The sequence below is a fragment of the Leptonychotes weddellii genome, chromosome 5 (genome assembly GCF_054177405.1).
Source record: "Leptonychotes weddellii isolate Sample4059 chromosome 5, ASM5417740v2, whole genome shotgun sequence".
NCBI lineage: Eukaryota > Metazoa > Chordata > Mammalia > Carnivora > Phocidae > Leptonychotes > Leptonychotes weddellii.
Genome location: NC_138373.1, coordinates 15,101,918 through 15,123,025, shown reverse-complemented (window position 1 = coordinate 15,123,025; position 21,108 = coordinate 15,101,918). Strand labels below are relative to the sequence as shown.

General features: G+C 53.9%; 2 protein-coding genes and 2 long non-coding RNA genes across 7 annotated transcripts; 2 read left to right on the top strand and 2 right to left on the bottom strand.

Annotated features, from left to right (window-relative positions):
• Positions 1-5,613: 5,613 nt before the first annotated feature.
• Positions 5,614-8,242, bottom strand: LOC102751124 (zinc finger protein 764). 2 transcript variants are annotated; one of them, XM_006737974.3, is made up of 3 exons: positions 8,047-8,242; positions 7,781-7,894; positions 5,614-6,997 (listed from the first exon to the last, which is right to left on the bottom strand). In XM_006737974.3, exons 1-3 carry the CDS (start codon positions 8,240-8,242, stop codon positions 6,096-6,098), a joined length of 1,212 nt encoding a protein of 403 aa, XP_006738037.1. In that variant the 3' UTR covers positions 5,614-6,095. The 2 variants fall into 2 exon arrangements, with proteins under 2 accessions (XP_006738037.1, XP_006738038.1); XM_006737975.3 differs by having other exon boundaries at positions 5,614-6,994.
• Positions 8,243-8,569: 327 nt separating this feature from the next.
• LOC145721539 (uncharacterized) lies at positions 8,570-11,257 on the top strand. Of its 2 annotated transcripts, none has more exons than XR_014145269.1 (2): positions 8,570-8,671; positions 9,328-11,257. It is a non-coding gene; the product is annotated as an uncharacterized LOC145721539 (long non-coding RNA). The 2 variants fall into 2 exon arrangements; XR_014145270.1 differs by having other exon boundaries at positions 8,587-8,671; positions 9,283-11,257.
• Positions 11,258-14,015: 2,758 nt separating this feature from the next.
• On the top strand, positions 14,016-15,346 carry LOC145721541 (uncharacterized). Its single transcript, XR_014145272.1, has 2 exons — positions 14,016-14,127; positions 14,885-15,346. It is a non-coding gene; the product is annotated as an uncharacterized LOC145721541 (long non-coding RNA).
• Positions 15,347-17,791: 2,445 nt separating this feature from the next.
• Positions 17,792-21,099, bottom strand: ZNF688 (zinc finger protein 688). 2 transcript variants are annotated; one of them, XM_006737973.3, is made up of 3 exons: positions 20,552-21,099; positions 20,133-20,246; positions 17,792-18,967 (listed from the first exon to the last, which is right to left on the bottom strand). In XM_006737973.3, the coding sequence occupies exons 1-3, from the start codon at positions 20,745-20,747 to the stop codon at positions 18,447-18,449; spliced, it is 831 nt and encodes a 276-aa protein (XP_006738036.1). In that variant the 5' UTR covers positions 20,748-21,099; the 3' UTR covers positions 17,792-18,446. The 2 variants fall into 2 exon arrangements, with proteins under 2 accessions (XP_006738036.1, XP_030889032.1); XM_031033172.2 differs by lacking the exon at positions 20,133-20,246.
• Between the last annotated feature and the right edge of the window lie 9 nt (positions 21,100-21,108).

Here is a 21,108-nt window from a genome sequence, read left to right as displayed (position 1 = left end):
AGCCCCGCCTCCGGTTTCCAGAGGCACCGCCCCTACCTCCCAAGGAGTACAGCGATTGGCCGGGGGAGCTTGTGCTCTCATCGTCCCGCCTCCTCCCACTACACCAACTGCTAGGCGTTAATGGTCGCCAGGGAACGCGAGGCACCTTTCTGATTGGCTGGAGGGGGCAGGCCGGTTCCACCTACCCCAGCGGTCAGAAGTGCCTGCGGGAGGGCTGAGAGGGAGGTGCCTGGCGTCTCCCTTCCCGTCCTCGGGCTGGTGCTTTCAGAACTTTTCCCGCCCCCACTTACCTTTCATTATGTCTTATCTCTCTGAAGAAAGCCAAGGGATCTGGAGACAGACAACCTTCCCTACTCCCCCCCCACCCCACCCGACCCCGGTCTCCCGCATACTTCCTTTCCCAGCACTTTCCTTTCTCCCACAGATTCCTGGTGCTGAAGGGGTCAGTTGGCCGATCCTCCCGCAGAGAGGAGGCTGCTTTCTTTTCTATTACCTGCCTATCCCTTCCACCTTCCCCGAAGTGGGAGCCTTAGTCCCTGGTTCCTGGGTTTTCTCACAGAGAGGCAGGGATCCTATGGGAGTTACTTCCAGGTGAGGGTGGCGGAGTTCAGAAGTAGAGAACCATCTGGCCATTAAGGGAGCTAAGAACTCTCCGGTCCCTGTCTGACTTGGACAGAAGCTTGTAGAAGGGAACCTAAGAAACACTGCCCTTGGTGCAGCTTTGAATCAAGGGAAAAGTGATTCTGGAAAGACAATTCTTGTCCCCTTTTTTACCCTTGCTGCTGAAAGTATTTTGGTAGCGTTCTTGACAATTGATGAGCCAAATCCTCCCTGTGTGAGTGATGCAGGAGCCATGATTAAGTGTTTTCTCGTTACCTTCTCAGACAAATGAAAGGAAGAAACTGGTTTAGGAGGAAAGATGGCATCTTCCATTCTCCTGAAAAGAGATGAGAACAAGAATCTGGAGAATTGCAAGCAGTAAAAGCCTAGAGACAACAGAGGCTTACAAATAGAATCACAATTATCTCCCTACAAATAAAGCAGGAGCACGTTTCTCCCCCGCAGAGGAACAGCTTCCCCAGCTCCATGCCTGTCTCCCACCCCACTGTCGGTCTGTCCTAAAACCTTCTGTGAAGAATGGCTCACCCAGTCCAGCACTAGATGGCCCACACGGGCAGGACACCCTACCAGTGCACTGACTATGGAAGGAGCTGGCCCTGGAGCACCCCCTGGTCATTCCCAAAGCACTCACACAAATGAGAAACAAAAGTCTCCTTCATGAGCCACTTTTCTCTGACCTCCAACCTGCTTACCCACCAGAAAACGTACACAGGAGAGCAGCTGTTCCCTGCAAAGTGTGTGGCGAGGCATCCAGCCCCAGCTCCGACCTGGTCCCATTGCCTGCAGCACTCTCCACAAGCCCCACATGTAGCAGAAGTCAGGGCAGGGCTGCAAGCTGCTTTGGCACCCTCATGGACACCCATGAGGATCCCTGGGGTCCTGGGATCGAGCACCCACATGGACATTCAGTCTTCTAGTAACCTAGAGTAAAGGAGTAGCTGACTTCCAGGCAGCCTCCTCCAGCACCAGGCCTATCCATGCAATGGGCCTGAGAAGCAACCAGCCTGTCTGCCACTCACCCATAGCAGTGAGAGGCTCTAAGCACAGGGAATCCTCTGATGTGGGTTCCAGCTTGACCCGGCACCAACGGATCCAAGGCAAGAGTCCACTGACCTTATTCTACCACTGTGTCCTGGTGAGGAAGAGCTGGGTTTGTGTCCTGAGTTGGGCGGCTCTTTGTCCATAGGATCGTTCCCGGTGGGTGGCAGCGCTGGGGCAGAGGTATTCGGTGTGCAACACTTATGGTCCAGCCAACTTGGCCAGCATTGAGCAAAGGCCCTCAGTGTGAGGGGGACTCCTGCATGAACTGCTCTTTCCCTGCATGCAACGGACAGATGCTACGAGAGACGTCCCTGTATATTCAAGAAGATTTGAGGTACCCGCAAGAGCTCAGCCACGGCACAGGCCCCTTTGGGAAGAACAAAGAAAATGGGAGTCTTTGTCATCCTCTGACCTCAAGCATTTGCAAAACTAAAAGCAGCTAGAAAGTAACATTTTGTTCAGAGCATCATTACCAGGTGTGAGAGTCCATCCCTGGAGATTCTGATTCAATAGTCCAGAGATAAAGCCCAGGGAGCTGGCTACATTTTAAAGTTACTGAATGGGATTCTGTGGCAGAAAGGCCTTACTTTGTTTGTCTGTTTGTTTGTTTTAAAGATTTTATTTATTTGACAGAGAGAGACACAGTGAGAGAGGGAACACAAGCAGGGGGAGTGGGAGAGGGAGAAGCAGGCTTCCTGCCGAGCAGGGAGCCTGATGTGGGGCTCGAACCCAGGACCCTGGGATCATGACCTGAGCCGAAGGCAGACGCTTAATGACTGAGCCACCCAGGTGCCCCAGAAAGACCTTACTTTGAAAAATACTTGCCTAGGGGCGCCTGGGTGGCTCAGTTGGTTAAGCATCTGTCTTCAGCTCAGGTCATGATCCTGGGGTCCTGGGATCGAGCCCCACATTGGGCTCCCTGCTCAGTGGGGAGTCTGCTTCTCCTTCTCCCTCTGCCCCTCCCCACGCTGCTTGTGCTCGCTTTCTCTCTAATAAATAAAATCTTTTAAAAAGGGGGAAAAAAAGAAAGAAAAATAGTGGCCTACAGCAGGTTTTTGCTTCTTTGGGTCATAAACATCTTTGCACATCCCATTCCTAGAGACACACACATAAACAAACATTCAAAAATGTTTAGGGGTCTTGGGGCGCCTGGGTGGTTCAGTCGGTTAAGCATCTGCTTTTGGGGGGTGCCTGGGTGGCTCAGTCGGTTAGGTGTCTGCCTTCAGCTCAGGTCATGATCCCGGGGTCCTGGGATCGAGCCCCACATAGGGCTCCCTGCTCAGCGGGAAGCCTGCTTCTCCCTCTCCCACTCCCCCTGCTTGTGTTCCCTTCTCGCTGTGTCTCTGTCAAATAAATAAGTAAAATCTTCAAAAAAAGGCATCTGTTTTCGGCTCAGGTCCTGATCTCAGGGTCCTAGGATGGAGTCCACGTTCCCTGTGGGGCTTCCTGCTCAGTGGGGAGCCTGCTTCTCCTTACTCCCCTGCCACACACCCTCCTTGTGCTCTCTCTCTCTCAAATAAATACATTTTAAAAATCTTCTAAAAAATGTTTAGGGGTCTTTAAAAGCTCAAGTCGGCACTTGTCCTTATTTTACATGGCTTGGACAAGTTAGGAATGGGTCATGTGGTCATGACTTTGACCTTTCACTCTGGCCATTTGGATGGGGCTCATTTTGTCTGGTTCAGACAAGCATTTCTCCTGATGCACCAAGAAAGCCCTAGGAAAACCCTCTTCCTGGCTTAAAGTGCTTTGGGGTCTAAGCCTTAAAGACCTATGGTAGCAGAGAGAGAAAAGGGAGCCCCATCTCTGGTGGCAATATCCACGCCAAGAAACGAGGAGCTGAGAACGGAGTGAGGCTAAGGCTTAAGCATTTCGTGACATTCAAAAATCGATTAAATGGCAGAAAGTTGGGTCGTGAGGGCAGGAAGCAGAGGAGCTGGGTCTGGTTTTGGGGACCTAAGCAAGCCTTGCAAACTTCAAAGCACTCGGAGAAAGTAGTAATTATGGTACCTTTAATTGGCAAGCTGAGGACAGGATCCAGATCTGACTTTGAATCTGAGCTGACAACTGGTATTGCAGGCTGGACTTTCCCCGGGCAGTGCTGAGGGTGAGGCAAGGGAAGGGTTGTACACTGGCTTCTCTTTAGGGAATTAAAAGCTGGTACAAAGGTAGGTCCTGCTGTCAAGGTGCCTCTTTTCACTGCACGTCCCCTTTGTGACAAGATGGCGCCTGAGCCAACCCTCCCAGTAAAGTTTAGGGTAAGCCAGGTCCTGATGGGGTCAGATCTGAAGATTAAATTGATATCAATTCAGTTGATTATTTCACCTGAACAGTGTCTTTCCCCCCAGATTTTCTACCTCTTCCTTTAGAAGTTTCTCTAGGTTGACAAATCTGGTTTCTTCCTAAGGTAGGCCAGACAGGACATGGGGCAGATTTGGGTGAAGAAGGCGGGTGCGCACAGACCGGCAGAAGACATAAGCCCCTGCTATTACTCCTTGAAGTGAAGGTGAAGGAGGCAGGAATGGGTCGGCCCGTGGCTGGTGGCGGCGTCACTGGGACAAGGCTGGACCCTGACCACAGGGGAACTGGGTGGCTGATGGGTAATGGAGTCACAAGTGACACGGCTTGGGAATACAGATGAGCAGTTCCCTTGGCTACTAACCCCAAATGTTCTTGGCCTTGTCCCTCTTTGTTCATGATGGGAGGTACTTGAGAAGAGGCAAGCTTTGCTTCTGTTTGCCCCGGAACTCTCATCTCAGGCTGGTTTCCCCCTTGCCTTGCTTTGCTGTGTGGCTGTCCTATCATCTTGTAAGTGGGCCTCACTGACACTGGGTTGCTCTGTCCCTAGTCCAGGTCATTGCTTGGGAGCTGTCGTAGGGAGGGAGCAGATTGCTCCAGAACCCTGGCTGAGACACGGGCAAGGAACTCAAGCGTGGTGTGGTAAAGACAGCAGTACACCAAGAACCCTGGAGGCTCACTCACTCTGTATGTGACCTTGGATGGGTCGTTTGGCCTTCCCCAGTCTGAGTCCCCAAATGCAAAAGGATAGAAAAGCTAAGATCTCTTCCAGGTCAAAAATGTGATGAGGCCCTCCTGGCTGGCTGGCTGGCTGGCTGGTGGCTAAGGCCCAAGCAGTAGGGCTCTCCCAGGGAGGCTCAAGGAGGACTGGAGGGCACACTCAGAGCCTTCCTCTTCAAAACCAGGAACTGCCGGTTAGCCAAGAGGCCTATCGTGGTGTGGCAGAGATACCTCTCGGTTTGGGGCAAAATACAGAGTCCTGACAGCCTCTTCCTGACTGGGCTGTCCTTTCCAAGCTACGTGGACAAGGTCCAAGCTGATGGACAAGACAGTACTTTGTAAACCAGAGAACGTGATACAAGCAGACATCTGAAATAAAGCCTGCGTTTCCTTCTCTTCTCCTGCCCTTTCACACGGGTGCTGTCAACCTGAATCCCTGGGTCAGGACAACATGAATGTGGGGCGCCTGGGTGGCTCAGAAGGTTAAGCGTCTGCCTTCGGCTCAGGTCGTGATCCCAGGGTCCTAGGATTGAGCCCCACACTGGGCTCCCTGCTTCTCCCTCTCCCTCTACTGTTCCCCCTGCTTCTGCTCTCTCGCTCTCTCTGTCAAATAAATAAATGAAATCTTAAAAAAAAATAAAAATAAATAAAAAATAAAATAGAACATGAATGCTATCCACCAGTCTGCAAACTCAAATGACTACAGGAGCCCAACGGGTCACGTAAACAAGGGGAAAATGCCCGATGGAGAGGGCCTGCTGCACTGGGGACACGGACAAGCGAGGACGAGGGCCAGCTAACGCTGGTGGCAAGCCGGGAAGGGCTGGTGGGCAGGCTGAACAGCTGCCCTGCGCTTCCTGCCACCCTTTCCTTTGTGGGAGCTCGGGTCGAGTTGCCAAATCCCTGAATTTTTCAAGAGGCCAGAAACCTGAATTTTTGTGTGAAATATCCTTTTAAGTCTTAACCATGATTTGTAACATTTTTAAATGCTGGTTGGACCCAAGATAATTTGTAAAAGGTTGCCACGAGCCAGATTCAGTACAAGGCCGTCAGTTTTTAACGCCTGCAGTAAAGACAACCGATACAGCGAACTTCCCTTCTACCTCAATCCTCTTCACATGTCTAAGTGGAGAAACAGCCTTTTCGTCCCCACAGCGGAGGTCTCGTGCAGGTGCTTACCTCAGCCCTAACGGAGCAGAGGGGGCTTCTAGAGTCTGGGACAGTAGGGAGCAAGGTGTCAGCAGATCAAGCTCGTGAAGGCCTAAGATAAGAGGGTCCTCATCCCCCAGGTCCACCTCTTGCCTGGAATTGTGTGACCTCCCTGGAGCTGCCACAGAGGTTCAGGCCCCTGAGCCCAACCTGGGCCTCAGGCAATGTCTAGATCTTCACCCCTCGCCTTGACATCTTTAGGACCATCACCCACACTCCTGGAATATTTCTGGGTAGTGCCGGAAGCCCACAGGTGGGTCCCGGTCCCCTTGGCCAGGGGCCAGAGGCACAGGCAATGCACCGGCACCCCGGCCCCTGTGCCCCCCGGCACCAGGCCTGTGGACCCACTGGTGCTTGGCCATGGCTGACTTCTGGCCAAAGCACCTGCCACACTGAGGACAGGGGTAGGGGCGTTCGCCGCTGTGGGTACGCCGATGGGCTGCCATTTCGGAGCTCTGTCGGAAACAGCGCCCACACTCTGGGCACGGGTAGGGCTTCTCGCCCGTGTGGGTGCGTATGTGGCGCCGAAGGTCTGATGCGTGGGCAAAGGCGCGGCCACAGTCCGGGCAGGGGAAGGGAGTCTCGCCACTGTGGACCCGCTGGTGCTGGTAGAGGGCAGAGCTCTGGCTAAAGCAGCGGCCGCAGTCAGCACAGCCATAGGGCTTCTCGCCCGTGTGCACCCGCAGGTGAGTGGTGAGGGCCGAGCGCTGCGTGAAGGCCCGGCCGCAGTGCAGGCAGCGATGGGGCCGCTCCCCTCGGTGGATGGCCCGGTGCTTGCTCAGAGAGGAGGCCTGGCTGAAGCCCTTGCCGCAGTCGGGGCAACGGAAGGGCTTCTCCCCCGTGTGCGTGTACAGATGCTCCGCCAGCGTGGAACGCCAGGCAAAACTCTTCCCGCACACGTAGCAACCATGACGCTGGTCGGCTCTTGGGACAGGGGGATGCGCACAGAGCGGGGGGCGACCCCGGCGGGGTGCCTTGGCCGGCTGCCCCGAGCTGTCAGGGAAGCCAGCAGAAGGGTGCGTTGGAGGCCGAGCTTGCACAGAAGGGCTCTTCTCCGGGGCCTCAGTCCCTCCTCTTTGTCTTTTCTCTTCCTTGTTTCTGGAATCTGCTGGGAGGTAAGGGGAGAGCTTAGACCCTGGCTCACCCTGGTTCTTATGGCCAAACCCCAAATGGTGACAGAGACGCCTTTTAGACACAGCCACCTCTGGACCCACTGCTGCCTCTGGGACTCCGCTCGGTACAGGCAGGGAAGCTCGGAGGGACACATTCTCCTGAACTGCAGAGGACAGAAAAGACACCAAGACAAAGAAGGAAGGAAGGCACGGAACACCCTCCGTTCTACCTCAGAGCTGGGGAAATGGGGGCGGAGGGGACATTCTTGCTGGATCCTGGAGGAGGAGAGGATGTCTCAGGACACTCCAGGCAGCAGGAACATGTTAGGGCAAGGGAGGCAGGACCGTGGCCGGCACTGCCAAGCTCACGGGAAGGGGGTGCGGTGCAAGGATCAACTGGAGGAAGGAAACAAACAGTGGACCCCACACGAGAAAGGAGACGGCCACAAAAACGTAACAAAAAGACAGGAAGCTAAAACACAAGAGGCGGCCGCGAAGCTAGAGTGTAGGAAAGCGGCAGGAGGGACGACGTGAAGCTCGAGAGCTCTGAGACCAACAGGATGTGAGGGGCCCAGATCCGCACCCCAGCAGAGCCCGGGCCACCCTCGCAGCCGCTTTCTGGGCTGAAGCCCGCAGCGAGGCACGGGCCGGCATGGTAACCCCAGCGGGGCAGGCAACCCGGGGAGGGAAATGAGGAGCAGGGAAGGTGCTGGCAGAGGGGCAGCCGGGTGGCCCAGGCCCAGAGGCGGTCCCGGGAGACGCAGTACCCAATACTTCACCTGCGTCTGCTTCTGTCAGACATTCTCCCACCTCCGGATCCCGGGCAGCCGGGCCCCACAGGTCGGCCTCTTCCTCCACCCAGGAGATGAGAGCTGGCTTGGCGCCTCGGAACCCTGGGGGAGGAGAACGCAAACCCCGCGCTGCCGGGAGGCCGCCCCCCGCCGTCCCGGCTTCCCGGACCTCGGGGCTCCCCCTGCCGGGGCCGGCCCGGGAGGCTGGGCGGGGCGGGCGGGGAGGTGGCCCGGGCGAGCCGGCGGGGCCTCACCGAGCGCGCCCAGGTGGCCGTAGGTCTCCCGCATCACGTCCCGGTACAGGGCCCTCTGCGCGGGCCGCAGACAGCCCCACTCCTCGGGGGAGAAGTACACGGCCACGTCCGCGAAGCTCACGGCGCCCGGCCCCCTCCGCTCGCGCCCGGCGCCGTCCGGTTCCCACGCGGGCAGCGGGGCCGGAGGCGGCGCCATGGCAAGGGCCGGGCCGGGGTCCGCGGTCCGGAAGGCCGCGAGCGCAGCAGCCCGCCCCTCGAGCGCCCACCAGGGTGGTCAAGCACCAAGAGCCGCGAGCGGAAGGGACACAGAGCATCGGAAAGAAATGGCGGCAACGCGCCGCGCGAACGTTGCTCCTACGCCACCGGGCCCAGATGACGCCTCCCCCGGGGTCTCCAGGTGGCTTTGTCCCCGAGCCCTCAGCCAAAATGGCCGCGACGGCTACAAGTGCGGGAGGGGGCGGCGGGCCTCCCCTGCCCCGCGAGGTGCCCGCGCCCGCCGCGCTGGGAGGCGCAGCCGCAGCCCCGCCCGGGCTTGGAGGCGGGACGGGCGCGGCGGAGGGTGCGGGCTGAGCCGGCCCGCTCTGCCCTCGTGAGCTCCACGCTACTCTTCGTCGCCGGGCCGTTCGTAAGTGGGTTCCTGGGTTTCGGCCCGTCACTGGGTGACAGCGCACTTTCCCCAGTGTTGAGAGGAGAAAAATGTAGTGGGTAAAAGAGAACCGTCTCTACTGGGAGCTTCTTCGAGCCTGCAGTTCTGGGAGCTTCTATTTCAGGAGATCGTGGGGGCGGCTGGGAGGGGGGATAGGGTAAGGTCTGTAAAAGTCGGAAGGACCCACTTTCTGCAACCTTACTTTCTTACTTTCTCCGCACATGCCCTGCAGGAGGCCTCTCGAACATCTGTTTACCTCTAGCTCAAGCCTGGCTCCTAAGCTCCTGATCACAGAGCCACCTGCCCCCTTGCCCCTGCACGAATCCCCACTAGAACTTCGCACTAGGCATGGCTCCCACTGAACTCGTCATCCCTTTCTTCCCGCAGCCTGCTCCTCCTGGGGTCTTTAGAAGCGAATGGCACCCACTCTCCCTATCATTTCTATCTCCAACCTCCTTCTCTCACTCCACACATGTATTGACGGCTTACTCTGCGTCCCCACATGCCTTCATAAATACCCTACCCTAAAAAGACTTGATAATTTTCCTTTGGCCGGCTAAATCACTGCATTCCACACCTCCCTTCACCAGGTCTGGGGGCTAGTCTGGAGCTTCTCTCCGCTTGCCTCCTTCCAGAGGTCTTCCTGAGGCTTCTGCCTAGCACCTTGTATCTGCTGGATGCTTCTCCCCCACACCAGAGGAGCTGGGCAAGTAGAGGTGATCAAAGCAGAAAGGGGAAAGGAAAAGATGAAAAGCCTGGAAAAAGGTAAGGATGCAGATTTGCCCAGGGACTTGACTGAGCCCTAGCTACTCCTAGCCTCCGGCCCCTGAAGGACACAAGAAAACAAATTTTTTTTCAGTCAGAGTAATGGCGTTTTATCATCTGTCAGTGCCCACCCCTCACAGTGATGCCTCTCACACATAGGCCTGGAAGAGCTCTGGGCAGTGCTGGAAACTCACAGAGGGGTCTGGACACTCCTGAGGAAGAGCCCGGGTCAGAGCTCACACCTGTGTGTCAGCGCTTGAGGTCCACGGCACCAGGCTGGCCCTGGGGTCTACTGGTGGGCCCCTGGCTGAAGCAACTTCCACACTGGGGACAGGGATAGGACAGCTTGCCTGTGAGAGTCAGCAGGTAGCACGAGAGGTACAGCTGTGGCAGAAACAAGTGCCACGCTACGTGCAGGCAAAGGGCCCCTCTCCAGAATGCCCTGAGTCAGGTGAAACGTCATGGCAGAGCATGCCTGTACTCGGGGCAGGGTGCTGTGTGAGTTCCAGGCACGGAGGCTGGGTGTAGAGTTGGGGCTTGGGAAAGGCCTGTCTGCCTGGGGTGCTTTGACCACAGGCGCAGAGACCAAGCTAGTGTCTCTGACCCCAGGGGCTCACGACAACTCCCCTGTAGACTCCTTCTGCTGGCTTCTTCCAAATGTATCATTTTTCTGAGTGGCTGTTTTGAAACAAAGCAGATTCAAAACTTAATTTTTGCCCTGTTCAGTCAAACTCTACTCAGTGTTTAGGTGACAGAATCAACTTTCACAACCTCAGATGGGTGCCTAGCCCCTGGAAGCACCCACCTAGACTGTGTTGACCAATTGAGGGGGTCACGGCAAGTCAGGGACATTCCCACTTCAGGACCAACGCAAAGAGACACCCTCAACCAGAGAAACGGCTCTTACAAGGCACGGGCACCTAGAGACAGAAAGGTGAACTGCTTCCATCCTAAACTTGAACTCACACATTGCCACTGACCTAGAGTTTGGATGATTTGTACAGTGTGACCTGACCTTGGGACCCATGGATGCCTCAATTAAGTGAAAAAGAGAAGGTCAAGATTCTAGTCTCCAGTCGGTATCATAAATTCAGGCCAGCAAAAAGTTAGTAAGGAACATGTAGATGGTGTTTCTTTCTTTCTTTTTTTATTTTTATTTTTTTATTTTTTTTTTAAAGATTTTATTTATTTATTTGAGACAGAGAGAATGAGAGACAGAGAGCATGAGAGGGAGGAGGGTCAGAGGGAGAAGCAGACTCCCTGCCGAGCAGGGAGCCCGATGCGGGACTTGATCCCGGGACTCCAGGATCATGACCTGAGCCGAAGGCAGTCGCCTAACCAACTGAGCCACCCAGGCGCCCCTCTTTCTTTCTTTTTTTAAAGATTTTATTTATTTATTTGAGAGAGAGCATGAGCGGGGTGGGGGGAGAGGCAGATGGAGAGGGAGAGGCAGACTCCCCGCTGAGCAAGTAGCCCGATGCGGGACTCGATCCCAGGACGCTGGGATCATGACCGGAGCCGAAGGCAGACGCTTAACCGACTGACAGGCCACCCAGGCGTCCCTAGATGGTGTTTCTTGTTCAACAAAACATTTTCCCTTCCAGCTGGACCTGGAACATTACCCCCACTTCTCATCTTTCTTTCTCTCGGGCATCCACCTGGGGATCCTGAGCATCTGCCCTCCACAGCTGGGCCATCTTTTCTACCCAGGAGATGAGAGCTGGTTTGGGCTCTGGAATCTTGGAGAAGAACGCTAATCACTCAATAAACAATTCTTCGTTCATTCATTTGATGAAAACATATTGGGCATTGTTTGTGTGGCAGGCATTGTTCTAGATGTTCTAGGTGTTGGTAGACATTGGTGAACCAAGATAAGGTTCCTACTCTAAGTTTACATTAAGCTCTAAGTTTACACTAAGGGAGAAAGCCACCTCTGAGCTCTGGGGGCAAAGGTGCAGAGACCTTCAGGCAGTTAGAGAGCTAGACAAAGAGCTGCAGCTGAGACTTCCTGCTTGGGGCAGAAGAGCTCCAGGAGGAAACTCTTACCGCATTTGAGAAGGGCATTGAAAGATGTTAGATTAGACTCATTAAGCCAGATGTGTGTCCAGGGCTCCCTGCTCAGCGGGGAGCCTGCTTCTCCCTCTCCCACTCCCCCTGCTTGTGTTCCCTCTCTCTCTGTGTCTCTGTCAAATAAATAAATAAAATCATTAAAAAAGAAAAAAAAACAACCCAAAGATTCCTTGTAGCTGCAGCCAGTGGGATCATTCGCCTGTAGGGAGAGACTGGGTTTGAATTGGAGGTTAGCAAGCTTTCACACTGTGGTACACAGGTTCTGAACTTGTTGCAGAAGTCCTGGGGAACCAGGGAAGAGCCTGGCCAAAGAGGCTCCGCTGTAAATTTCAGTTGGGCCGATCTGGCGGGGGTCACGGGAAACGAAGTCATCTGAGGGCAGGAGTGGGGGCGAGTCTGGGGCACTCAGACCTGCGCATCCCACCCGCCCCCTTCCCTTTTCAGAGATCCGGGTTGGCTATCGGTCTCCCGCGTCAGGTCTAGGCATATGGGCCTCGGCGGGCCTGGGCCAGGGACCCAAACGCCCCTCCCCACCAGCACCCCTGCACCGGGGAGGGGACGCCCAGCATTCGGCCTCCAGGGAGCTAGATTCTTCCGGGCCTAGGCGGCCGGCCAGTAGCCTCGGGTGGGGCCGCTGTAGGACAGCTAGAAACGGCCGGTTACGCGAACTCGGTGGTTCCACGACCAAGAAAATGAAGGCGCCCTCAGAAAAGATGGTGGCATTTCAGTGTTTTTCAGTTTTAGAGAAGCATTTAACAGCGTCACTACGGGTCTGGTATTGATGACCTGGTTTATTTCTCTCTCGAGCTGTCCTCTGCTGTTCCGCAAGCCGCCTTGGGAAGCGCCTCTTGCCCACAGTTAAGATGGCCGCGGCCGCTTCGGCGTCCGTGCTCAGGTTCGGCAGGGGGGAAAGGGAGGGGGCTCGGGTGCGTGAGCGCAGCCGGCTGCTAGGGGTCCGAGAGAGGGGGAAAGGGGCCGGTACTCGGGGCTCTCGGCCTGGCGACTCCCTCCCAGTCCCCTTCAGAAAGCCCACTCAATGACCTGGTCTTAAAAGAAAATTTCTTTTTGGCAAGCTAGTTTATTTCTCAACTTTTTTACGTTTACAAGGTACAGAATAATATTCTGTGACGTCTCCTCCCCCACCCTTTTCTTCTATTATGAGTTTCTAGAACATAATACTCCAGATACAGCCTGTCTGCCTATCTGCTATCTCCATACATTTGCTAGCTCTTTAACCGAGGACACTAGACCGAATGCCTCTGAATGCCTTAGAGTTCAGCTCTTTGACAGAAGAGGAAACTGAAGCCTGGTCGTTACCAAGGTCAGGCAGCCCATTAGTTGACAGAGCCTCTTCAGACCCCTAAATTCAGCCTTTTTCACCATCTCGCGCTGCCTCCTCCAGGCCTGTTCCAGGAAAGCAACTGAAGACTTTCAATGTACTGACCCCTGCTGACCTTGTGAAAATGAACTCCATTCTCCATTTAAGTGATGATTGTATAAAAAGTAGATGAGTTACTGAATCACCTGACTTATTTGTTGTTTTTTTTTTTAAAGATTTTATCTATTTATTCATGAGAGAGAGAGAGGCAGATCGAGAAGCAGGCTCCCAAGGAGCAGGGAGCCCGATGTGGGACTCGATCCCAGGACCCTGAGATCATGACCTGAGCTTAACCATCTGAGCCACCCAGGCGGCCCTGACTTATTTGTTTTAACACTCGGTTTGAAGGTGCCCCCAGACTTCCCAAGTCAAAGCTCCTCTAAGAGAACAATGGCCGACTATGCAAGGGATGCAGTTGGTTCTGTGATAGATCTAAGACATTAATCATATTAGTTTACCTTACTTGATCACTTAGTATATACCAGACTGTTCTAAGTGCTTCTGCCTGTTAACTCATTGAACTCTCACAATCCCTCAGAGATAAGTATCCTTCTGGATCAGGAAACTGAGGCACAGAGCGGTGACCTTGCCCCAGACCACCCAGCTAGTAAGTGGTGAAGCCAGGATTCAAACCCAGGCAGTCTTAACTCCAGAACCCATGCTGTAATGCTTTGAATAATTGAAGGTCCAATCTCAGCAACCACAGGGCGAGGTAGGATTTTAAGCCAGGCTACCAAGATGCAGTTGAAATGTGCGGCATGACATGGAGCAGCAGCCTGGAAGGTCAGAAGAGCTGCTTCTGGTCACCTATACGATTCCATGCTGTCATGTAAATGTAAAGAGAAAAAAAACCTTAAATGATGAGCTATGGTAAGTACTGAAAGTAAGTAAAAGGGTTGTGTTTAAGGGTCATGTCATGGCAAAAAAAAAAAAAATGTCATTCAGGTGTTTAGAAGGTATGTGAAATTGCCCTGGGGGAAGGGTGAGGACGGGCTTCACAAAAGGTACCCTGTTGCAGCTCTCACCAGTGGGCTCCTCTAAATCAGGCTCTTGCTGATTTAGGCCTGGGTGGCCTGGCTGATCTCTGGGCCTCCAGCCTTTTGCCTTTCCCATCCATCGACACTGCAGCCTGGTGTAGTGAAAAGAGCAAGAACATCCACTGAGAAATCCGGAGATTTGGGTTCCAGGCCTGCCTCTGACTACTTCAACTGTGTGATCTTAAGTAAGGGCCTTCCCCTTTCTGGGCCTCAGCCTTTCTCAGAGCGTAATCTGTGCAACAGTATTTACGTGAAAGCTTGTGGAAAGAATCAAACATTCTTCCCCATGTTCCCTGGAGAATCTCCTCAGCAAAGAAACCTATTCCACCCACAGCTTCCTAAACCCTGCTTAAACCTTTGAGCCAGGCAGCTCCCAAAAGCTCCCTTCCAGGTCTAAAATGCTGCGGTCCCACCCTGTCACCGCCTCCCAACCCTGGGCCACCCCAGGAACTGGCCCCTCCATCCTCCTCCTCACTCAGCCAAAAATCTTATCATCATTCCTGGCTCCTCTGAGGCTCTCAGCCCCACATCCAGCCCACAGACAGGTCCTGTCCCTTCAGCTCCCAGTGTTTACGTCCGGCCTTCTGTACTCCATCTGCCCTCCGCTTGCCCGCTGCAGTCCATTCTCAGAGCAACCAGAGTGGGTTTGCCAGTCACATCACCTTGCCACTCTGCTTGAAACCTCCCGGGGGTTTATATGAGGTCCCTAGAATAGTCAGACTCATAGAGAGAGAAAATAGAATGGTGGTTGCCAAGGACTGGAGAAAGGAGGAGTGGGGACTTAGTGTTTAATGGGTACAGGGTTTCAGCTGGGGAAGATGGAAAAGTTCTAGAGAGGGCTGATGGATGCACACAACATGATTGTACTTTATGCCACTAAACTGTATAGTTAAAAAAAAATACTTAAAATGGTAAATTTTGTTACGTATATTTTACCACAAGGCAACAACAAACACGACCCAGTGGCTTTCCAGTATGTTTAGAATCAAACCCAGACTTGACATCGTGGCAAGCTAGAGTTCTCTGATCTGCTCCCTTCCCCCTCCTCCAAGCTCATCTGTGATTCTGCTCCACTCAGTTCCTCAGTCCAGCCACCAGGGTCCTTTCTGCACCTCACCCAAACTTACCCCTACCTCAGAGCATGGCACCTGCTATTGCCTCTGTCTGGAATCACTGCCCCCCCCAACTCCCAGCCTCTGAAACCCTCCCCCACTCCCACATCCTGCCACCTGACCCCTGTTTAGCCTTGGCTCCTTCTCATCATTTGGATCTCAGTTCAGATGTCTCCTCCGCTCCGCACCAAGACCTGGCCTAAGTACCTGTCTGCAACGGGCACTTTGAGGACATCCTCTGTTTTAGTACTTGGGTGGTACTTATTATTTACAATTATAATAACTTGTCTGACTTGCGCTGGCTTATCACTTGTCTGTTTTACTTTTTGGGGGGGAAAGTTTATCTATTTTTATTTATTTATTTATTTATTTATTTATTTATTTATTTAAGAGAGTGAGAAAGAGCACGAGCAGGGGGAGAGGGAGAAGTAGGCTCCCCGCTGATCAGGGAGCCCTACATGGGGCTCGATCCCAGGACCCCGGGATCATGACCCGGGCCAAAGGCAGATGCTTAACTGACTGAGCCACCCAGGTGCCCCACTTGTCTGTCTTACTTATGTGCTGGCTTATCCCTTGCTTTACCCCACCCTTCTCGAACATAAGCTCCAAAACAGTTCCTATGTCTGTTTTCCATGCTCTATCTTGGCACACAGAGTAGTGCCTGGTACATGGCAGATGCTTAGTAGGTATTTGTTAAATGGATAAACGCGAAAGAAAGCAGACAGCACTCACTCTGTGCCGTATGCTGACCTGGGCAACTCTGCCTGATACACTATGCCGGGTTCTGCTCCCCCCTCCCTCATGGTGCCTCTCCTCTCCAGTTCTACCTTCTCTTCGCCTCACCCCTCTCCAGTACTGGTCATCGCTTGTCCTCCACACTGTCCCACTCCTGACTGATTGCCCCTCGCCAGGCCCTCAGGCTCCCTTACTCCAGCTCGCCATGCTTGAACCCCCTGGGACGTACTTGTTCACAGCTCCTATTGTCAGTCACTGAGCCATGCAGATTCTGTGGCAGAAGCCTGTCCTCAATATCTTTCTCCCCAAACCCGAGGTCAGCAAACAAGGGCAACTGCAAGAAAAAGTGTTGCTTTTTAGCCTGGTCCCAGCTCCTGCTCACCTCTACCTGGGAGCAGATGCCCAACAGATCTCTAGTCTAGTCTCCTGCACAAGTCACATCTTCGGACAGAACTGGTCAAATAGCCCTGCTCCTGTTCAAGACCTGTCTATGGCTCCTCAGTGCCTACTGGGTAAACCTCAAGCCCTCCTTCAGGGATCTTGGGCCTTCCCAGATTGCTGCATGTGTCTTCTATGACCCTTTACCTAGTTCTTTATGTTTCACTCAGGTGGCACTGCTGACCATTCCCTATACATGCCTAACCTGGTTGAAATCTTTCCCATCCTTCAAGGCCAGTTTGAACCTCCTCCTCCAGGAAACCTTCCTTGATTCAGGAGATCTGCCCATGTCTCCTCTTTGTCCTCCTCACATACTCTTTTATATTCTTTTAGAATAACAGTAACCAGTGTTTATTAAACACTAACGTGCAAGGCCTTCTTCGGTATTCTCTCATTTAATCCTTACATCACTCTTAGGAGGCAGGTGCTATTATTATGCAGGTTTCACAGATTAAGAAACTAAGGCACAGAGAGGCGGGGCAAGCACTGACTCCACACTGTGCCCATTTTTCATCCTTTCTATGAAACAAGGCTCCCTTTGCCTGAAAATCTCCCCTCACACCAATTCCTACTCTACTATTCCTGTTATTTCTATTAGAATTCCTACTCATGTGCGGCGCCTGGGTGGCTCAGTCAGTTGAGTGTCTGCCTTCGGCTCGGGTCATGATCCCGGGGCCCTGGGATCGAGCCCCGCATCGGGCTCACTGCTCGGCGGGGAGCCTGCTTCTCCCTCTCCCTCTGCCTGCCACTCTATCTGTGCTCTCTCTCTATCTCTCTGTCAAATAAATAAATAAAATCTTTAAAAAAAAAAAAAAAGAATTCGTACTCATGTTATGGGAAGCATAACCATCTCCTTCTCCAAGCTGCATTTCCTGGTGGATCACCAGCCAGGAGGGTTAGGTGGTGCCTCTGGACTTCTTCCAGCATAGCCCCAATCACCATGGAACATGGGACCTGAGTTTGAGTGTCCCTGGAGCCCAGCACAAAACCCCACAGAGGCCTCATATGGTGTTTACTGAATGAATGAATGAACGAATGAATGAATGAATGAGTCTGAGGGTCCCTGGAGCCCAGCACAAAACTGAGCATGCCCTGGGTCCCAGAGCTGAGTGAATGAATGAATGGGATCAGCCTGCCTCATCCCGGAACTCCCTTACCACCTAGTAGTTGCTCCCACAGAAGCCACTCAATCTATGGCCACTGAATGTTGCCGGCACTTTCTAAGTGAAAGGTCACTGGCCTTGGCGGGACTCTCCATTTCCTGCTGAGACTCCCCCAGGAAGGCAGGGCTGGGCCCCTGGCCAGACTCCAGTTTTCACCTCACCCTCACCTGAGCCCCTGCTCTGTTTTCTGCCCAGAAGTGACTGCCCATAGAAAGTGGTAGGTATCTAGGCACTGTGTCAGTTTCCAGCTTTGCTGCCTTATGGCAGTGACACTTTGAGAAAATCACTTTCTCTCTCAGAGCCTCAGTTTACTCATCTGCAAAATACGGCTATTGATGTCCATGCCCTGCCTCTTTAGCAGGCTTCTTTACATTTTCGGAAGCATAAAATGTCAACGATAATTCACTCTTTCAACAAATGTTTATTGCACATTGACTCTGTCCTACATACTATCTTGTTAAAATTTCAGCCTTCACAGTAACCCGTTGAGGTAGATATTTTTAATCTTTATTTTACAGATGAGGGAGCTGAGGCTCAGGGACGGCATGTGACTTGCAAGCTGTGCCTGGGGACAAGTTGCAGAGACTAGATCTGTGCTTCTGTACTCTTTCCACCCACTTCACTTCCCAGGCTCCCTGCTCCTGTCAGCTAGCCGGGGCCTGAGCATGCCCTGGGTCCCGGAGCGGGGGGAGCCCTCCTCAGGCCTTAGTCCCCTCAGCATTTGCCTCTGATGTACAGAAGCAGCAAGGGAAGGTTTTTGAGACAACGGTAAGATCTTGGTTGCACCTGCTGCTGAGATTAACACTTTGAGAAAAGTCCAGCATCTCACTCTCTTCTTCTTTTTTTTTTTTTTTTTAGAAAGACTGGGGGGAGTAGTGTCAAGTATAATCTATTTGCATCTTTACAGGCACTTTTCTTTTTACAAGTTTTGAAACTTGAGGGATCCTTGAGGGAAGCCCAAGGGATGAATTTCGGTTCCCAAATCCCTGCCTCCAGAGCCTCCCTCAGGGCTCAGGCAGTCCAAGGTCAGGCTCAACCCCAGGCTGTGGGGGCAGCTCACCCGCACTCCTCAAAGATGTCCGGGTAGTGTCGGAACAGCACGGGAGGGTCCCGGTCACCCCTCACCGGAGCCCGAGGCACAGCCCGGATCCCAGGCCTCCGGCCCCGCCGCCCCCCCGAGCAGGAGCGGTGGATCCACTGGTGCGCCTCCACGGCAAACTTCCTCTTGAAGCGCATGCCACACTCCGGGCAGGGGAAGGGCCGCTCCCCCGAGTGCATCCGCCGGTGGCTGACCAGCAGTGAGGGGTAGGTGAAGCGGCGGCCACAGTCCGCACACACATGTCGCCGCTGGCTGTCCTGTGTGCCCAGGCCGGGCGCCGGGCCCGACGGCTGCACGCCTGTGCTCTGGCTGCAGGCAGCACTGGTGGGCCGCTGTGCTCTGGCCGAAAATTGTCCGATGGTCCAGTCAGGGCTGTGTTTAACCAGCTCTCTAGAAGGCTCCTTCCCGGGAGGCTTTCTGGGTCCCTTGGCTCCTGGCCCTTCCTGCGGTGCCTCTTCCTTCTTGTTTGGGGTGTCTCCTGGGAAACGGGAATTAAGATACATTTTATTTTTTAAAGATTTTATGTATTTATTTGACAGAGAACACAAGGGAGGGGAACGGCAGGCAGAGAGAGAGGGAGACTGATGCGATGCGGGACTCATCCCAGGACCCTGGGATCATGACCTCAGCCGACTGAGCCACCCAGGCGTCCCAAGATACATTTTTTTTTTAAGATTTTATTTATTTATTTGACACAGAGAGAGAGACAGCGAGAGAGGGAACACAAGCAGGGGGAGCAGGAGAGGGAGAAGCAGGCCTCCCGCGGAGCAGGGAGCCCGATGCGGGGCTCGATCCCAGGACTCTGGGATCATGACCTGAGCCGAAGGCAGACGCTTAACGACTGAGCCACCCAGGCGCCCCCCAAGGTACATTTTAAAACACATTTGCTTACACCATCTCAGGTTATAGGGTTCTTATACTTCGGGAAGTGGCAGAAAAGTCCTGCCCAGCAATTGACACACAGGCTTTGCAGGATGATAAATACGGTTCACATCTCCTAAGAGTGACTTATCCGGGCCTTGCCTCTCATGTTTCAAATGGGAATCGATGGTTTCTTTACTTCACAGGGTTAGGAGGATTAAATCAGGAGAAGCATGTTAGGCGTTTAGTAAATGCTCAATAAAACAATAGCTAGTATTATTGTGTTTGCTCGATTTTTTATAGGATAAGACTTCTGCAGATGAGGAAACATATTTGCTCAAGATCACTCTGCTAGGGGATGGTGAGGGGAGAAGAGCCACCCTGTTGATTAGTGGGCATTTCCTCTTGTACCACTTTGCCTTGCTTGAGGAATGTGAAAGGAGGACCTGAAGCTGCTTCCATTCCTAGGGGGTTTTAGTCGTTCTTGAAAAGGGGAGAATGAGTGGTGTTTTCTCCAAGAGGGCCCTAGAAACCTGAGTCTGGGACTTGGGTTCCTGATTCTCCTAATCTGGTCCTAAAATGACTAACTGTCCCAAGTTCTGAAAACTTGTACCAGGTCTGCCTTCTTTCCTCCTTTAGTATCCAACATGGGCCGTGGGGGGGGGGGGGGTAGGGCTCTTTAATTCCTTTAGGGTTGCTGAAAGTGGGGATCCAAAGGAAAATTTTGTGAGACAGGAAGCCCTGGAGCGCCAAGTGGGGGGAGACTTGGGACAATCCCTCACCTCTCAGAGCTCCTCCCAGGCTTTCCCCCTCCTCAGGATCCTGGGCGGCGGGGCTCCAAGCCTCACTCTCCTGTTCCATCCAAGAGATGAGGGCTGGTTTGGGGCCTGGGAATCCTGGGAGAGAACAGGGATCACAGTGCTGGCCTGAGAGGCTGTCCTGGGTAGATGGCATCCCCCTGCCAGGGTAAGGGCACCTCCTCAGAACTTAGGCTCAACCTGGACAGGGTCTGCAATGCTCCTGCTTGAAGGAAGCGGATGCCAGGTGGAAGCACTCCCTAACTTGAAGCCCTGGGAATGGAGGTGGCTGGTGCTGTTGGTGGAATAGTGTGGGATTAGGGCTCACAATCATCTCGGTCCTCATGTCATCTCCCCTGTGAACCCCAGTGAAGGAGGAGGGGGGCTCTGACCCGGGGCCTCACCGAGCGCGCCCAGGTGGCCGTAGGTCTCCCGCATCACGTCCCGGTACAGGGCCCTCTGCGCGGGCCGCAGACAGCCCCACTCCTCCGGGGAGAAGTACACGGCCACGTCCGCGAAGCTCACGGCCCCGGGCTTCTTGTAACCAGGCCCGGTCTCCCCCGGTCTCAGCGCCAGAAGCGGGGCTGGGGGCGGCGCCATGGGGCCTCCCGGCCCCGAGTAGCGGCCGCCTTGTCCCCGAGGCCACCGCCTCCCCGCACGCGGCCTCAGCTTTCGTCGTCCACAGCAAGGGCTCCGGAGGTCGGGGCCCCGCCCAGCCTTGGCGTCCGAACGCAGTCGAGGGCACCGAGGTAGCAGGGATTGGCTGCGAGGGATTCGGGGGTTGTGATGGGGACAAACAAAACCCCTCGGTGTTTATTCACTTCACGGCAGCTTGGACTTAAGACAGCCGGGTTAAGGGACCCGGAAGGTGTCTTCAGAAAATATGGCGACATCCTGGCTTCAGTTGTCACTGGATGCTCTTAAGGGCGCCATTCCTTGATCATATCAAACATGGCGCCTG

Bases quoted from the DNA above. Each gene is read 5' to 3' on its own strand.
- ZNF688 (XM_006737973.3), bottom strand. From the start codon at position 20,747: ATGGCGCCGCCCCCAGCCCCGCTTCTGGCGCTGAGACCGGGGGAGACC. The intron at 20,247-20,551 runs GTGAGGCCCCGG...GTTCTCTCCCAG, and splicing joins CGGCCACCTGGGCGCGCTCG to GATTCCCAGGCCCCAAACCA. The intron at 18,968-20,132 runs GTGAGGGATTGT...CCCGTTTCCCAG, and splicing joins CCTGGGAGGAGCTCTGAGAG to GAGACACCCCAAACAAGAAG.
- LOC102751124 (XM_006737974.3), bottom strand. From the start codon at position 8,242: ATGGCGCCGCCTCCGGCCCCGCTGCCCGCGTGGGAACCGGACGGCGCC. The intron at 7,895-8,046 runs GTGAGGCCCCGC...CTCCTCCCCCAG, and splicing joins CGGCCACCTGGGCGCGCTCG to GGTTCCGAGGCGCCAAGCCA. The intron at 6,998-7,780 runs GTGAAGTATTGG...CTTACCTCCCAG, and splicing joins TCTGACAGAAGCAGACGCAG to CAGATTCCAGAAACAAGGAA.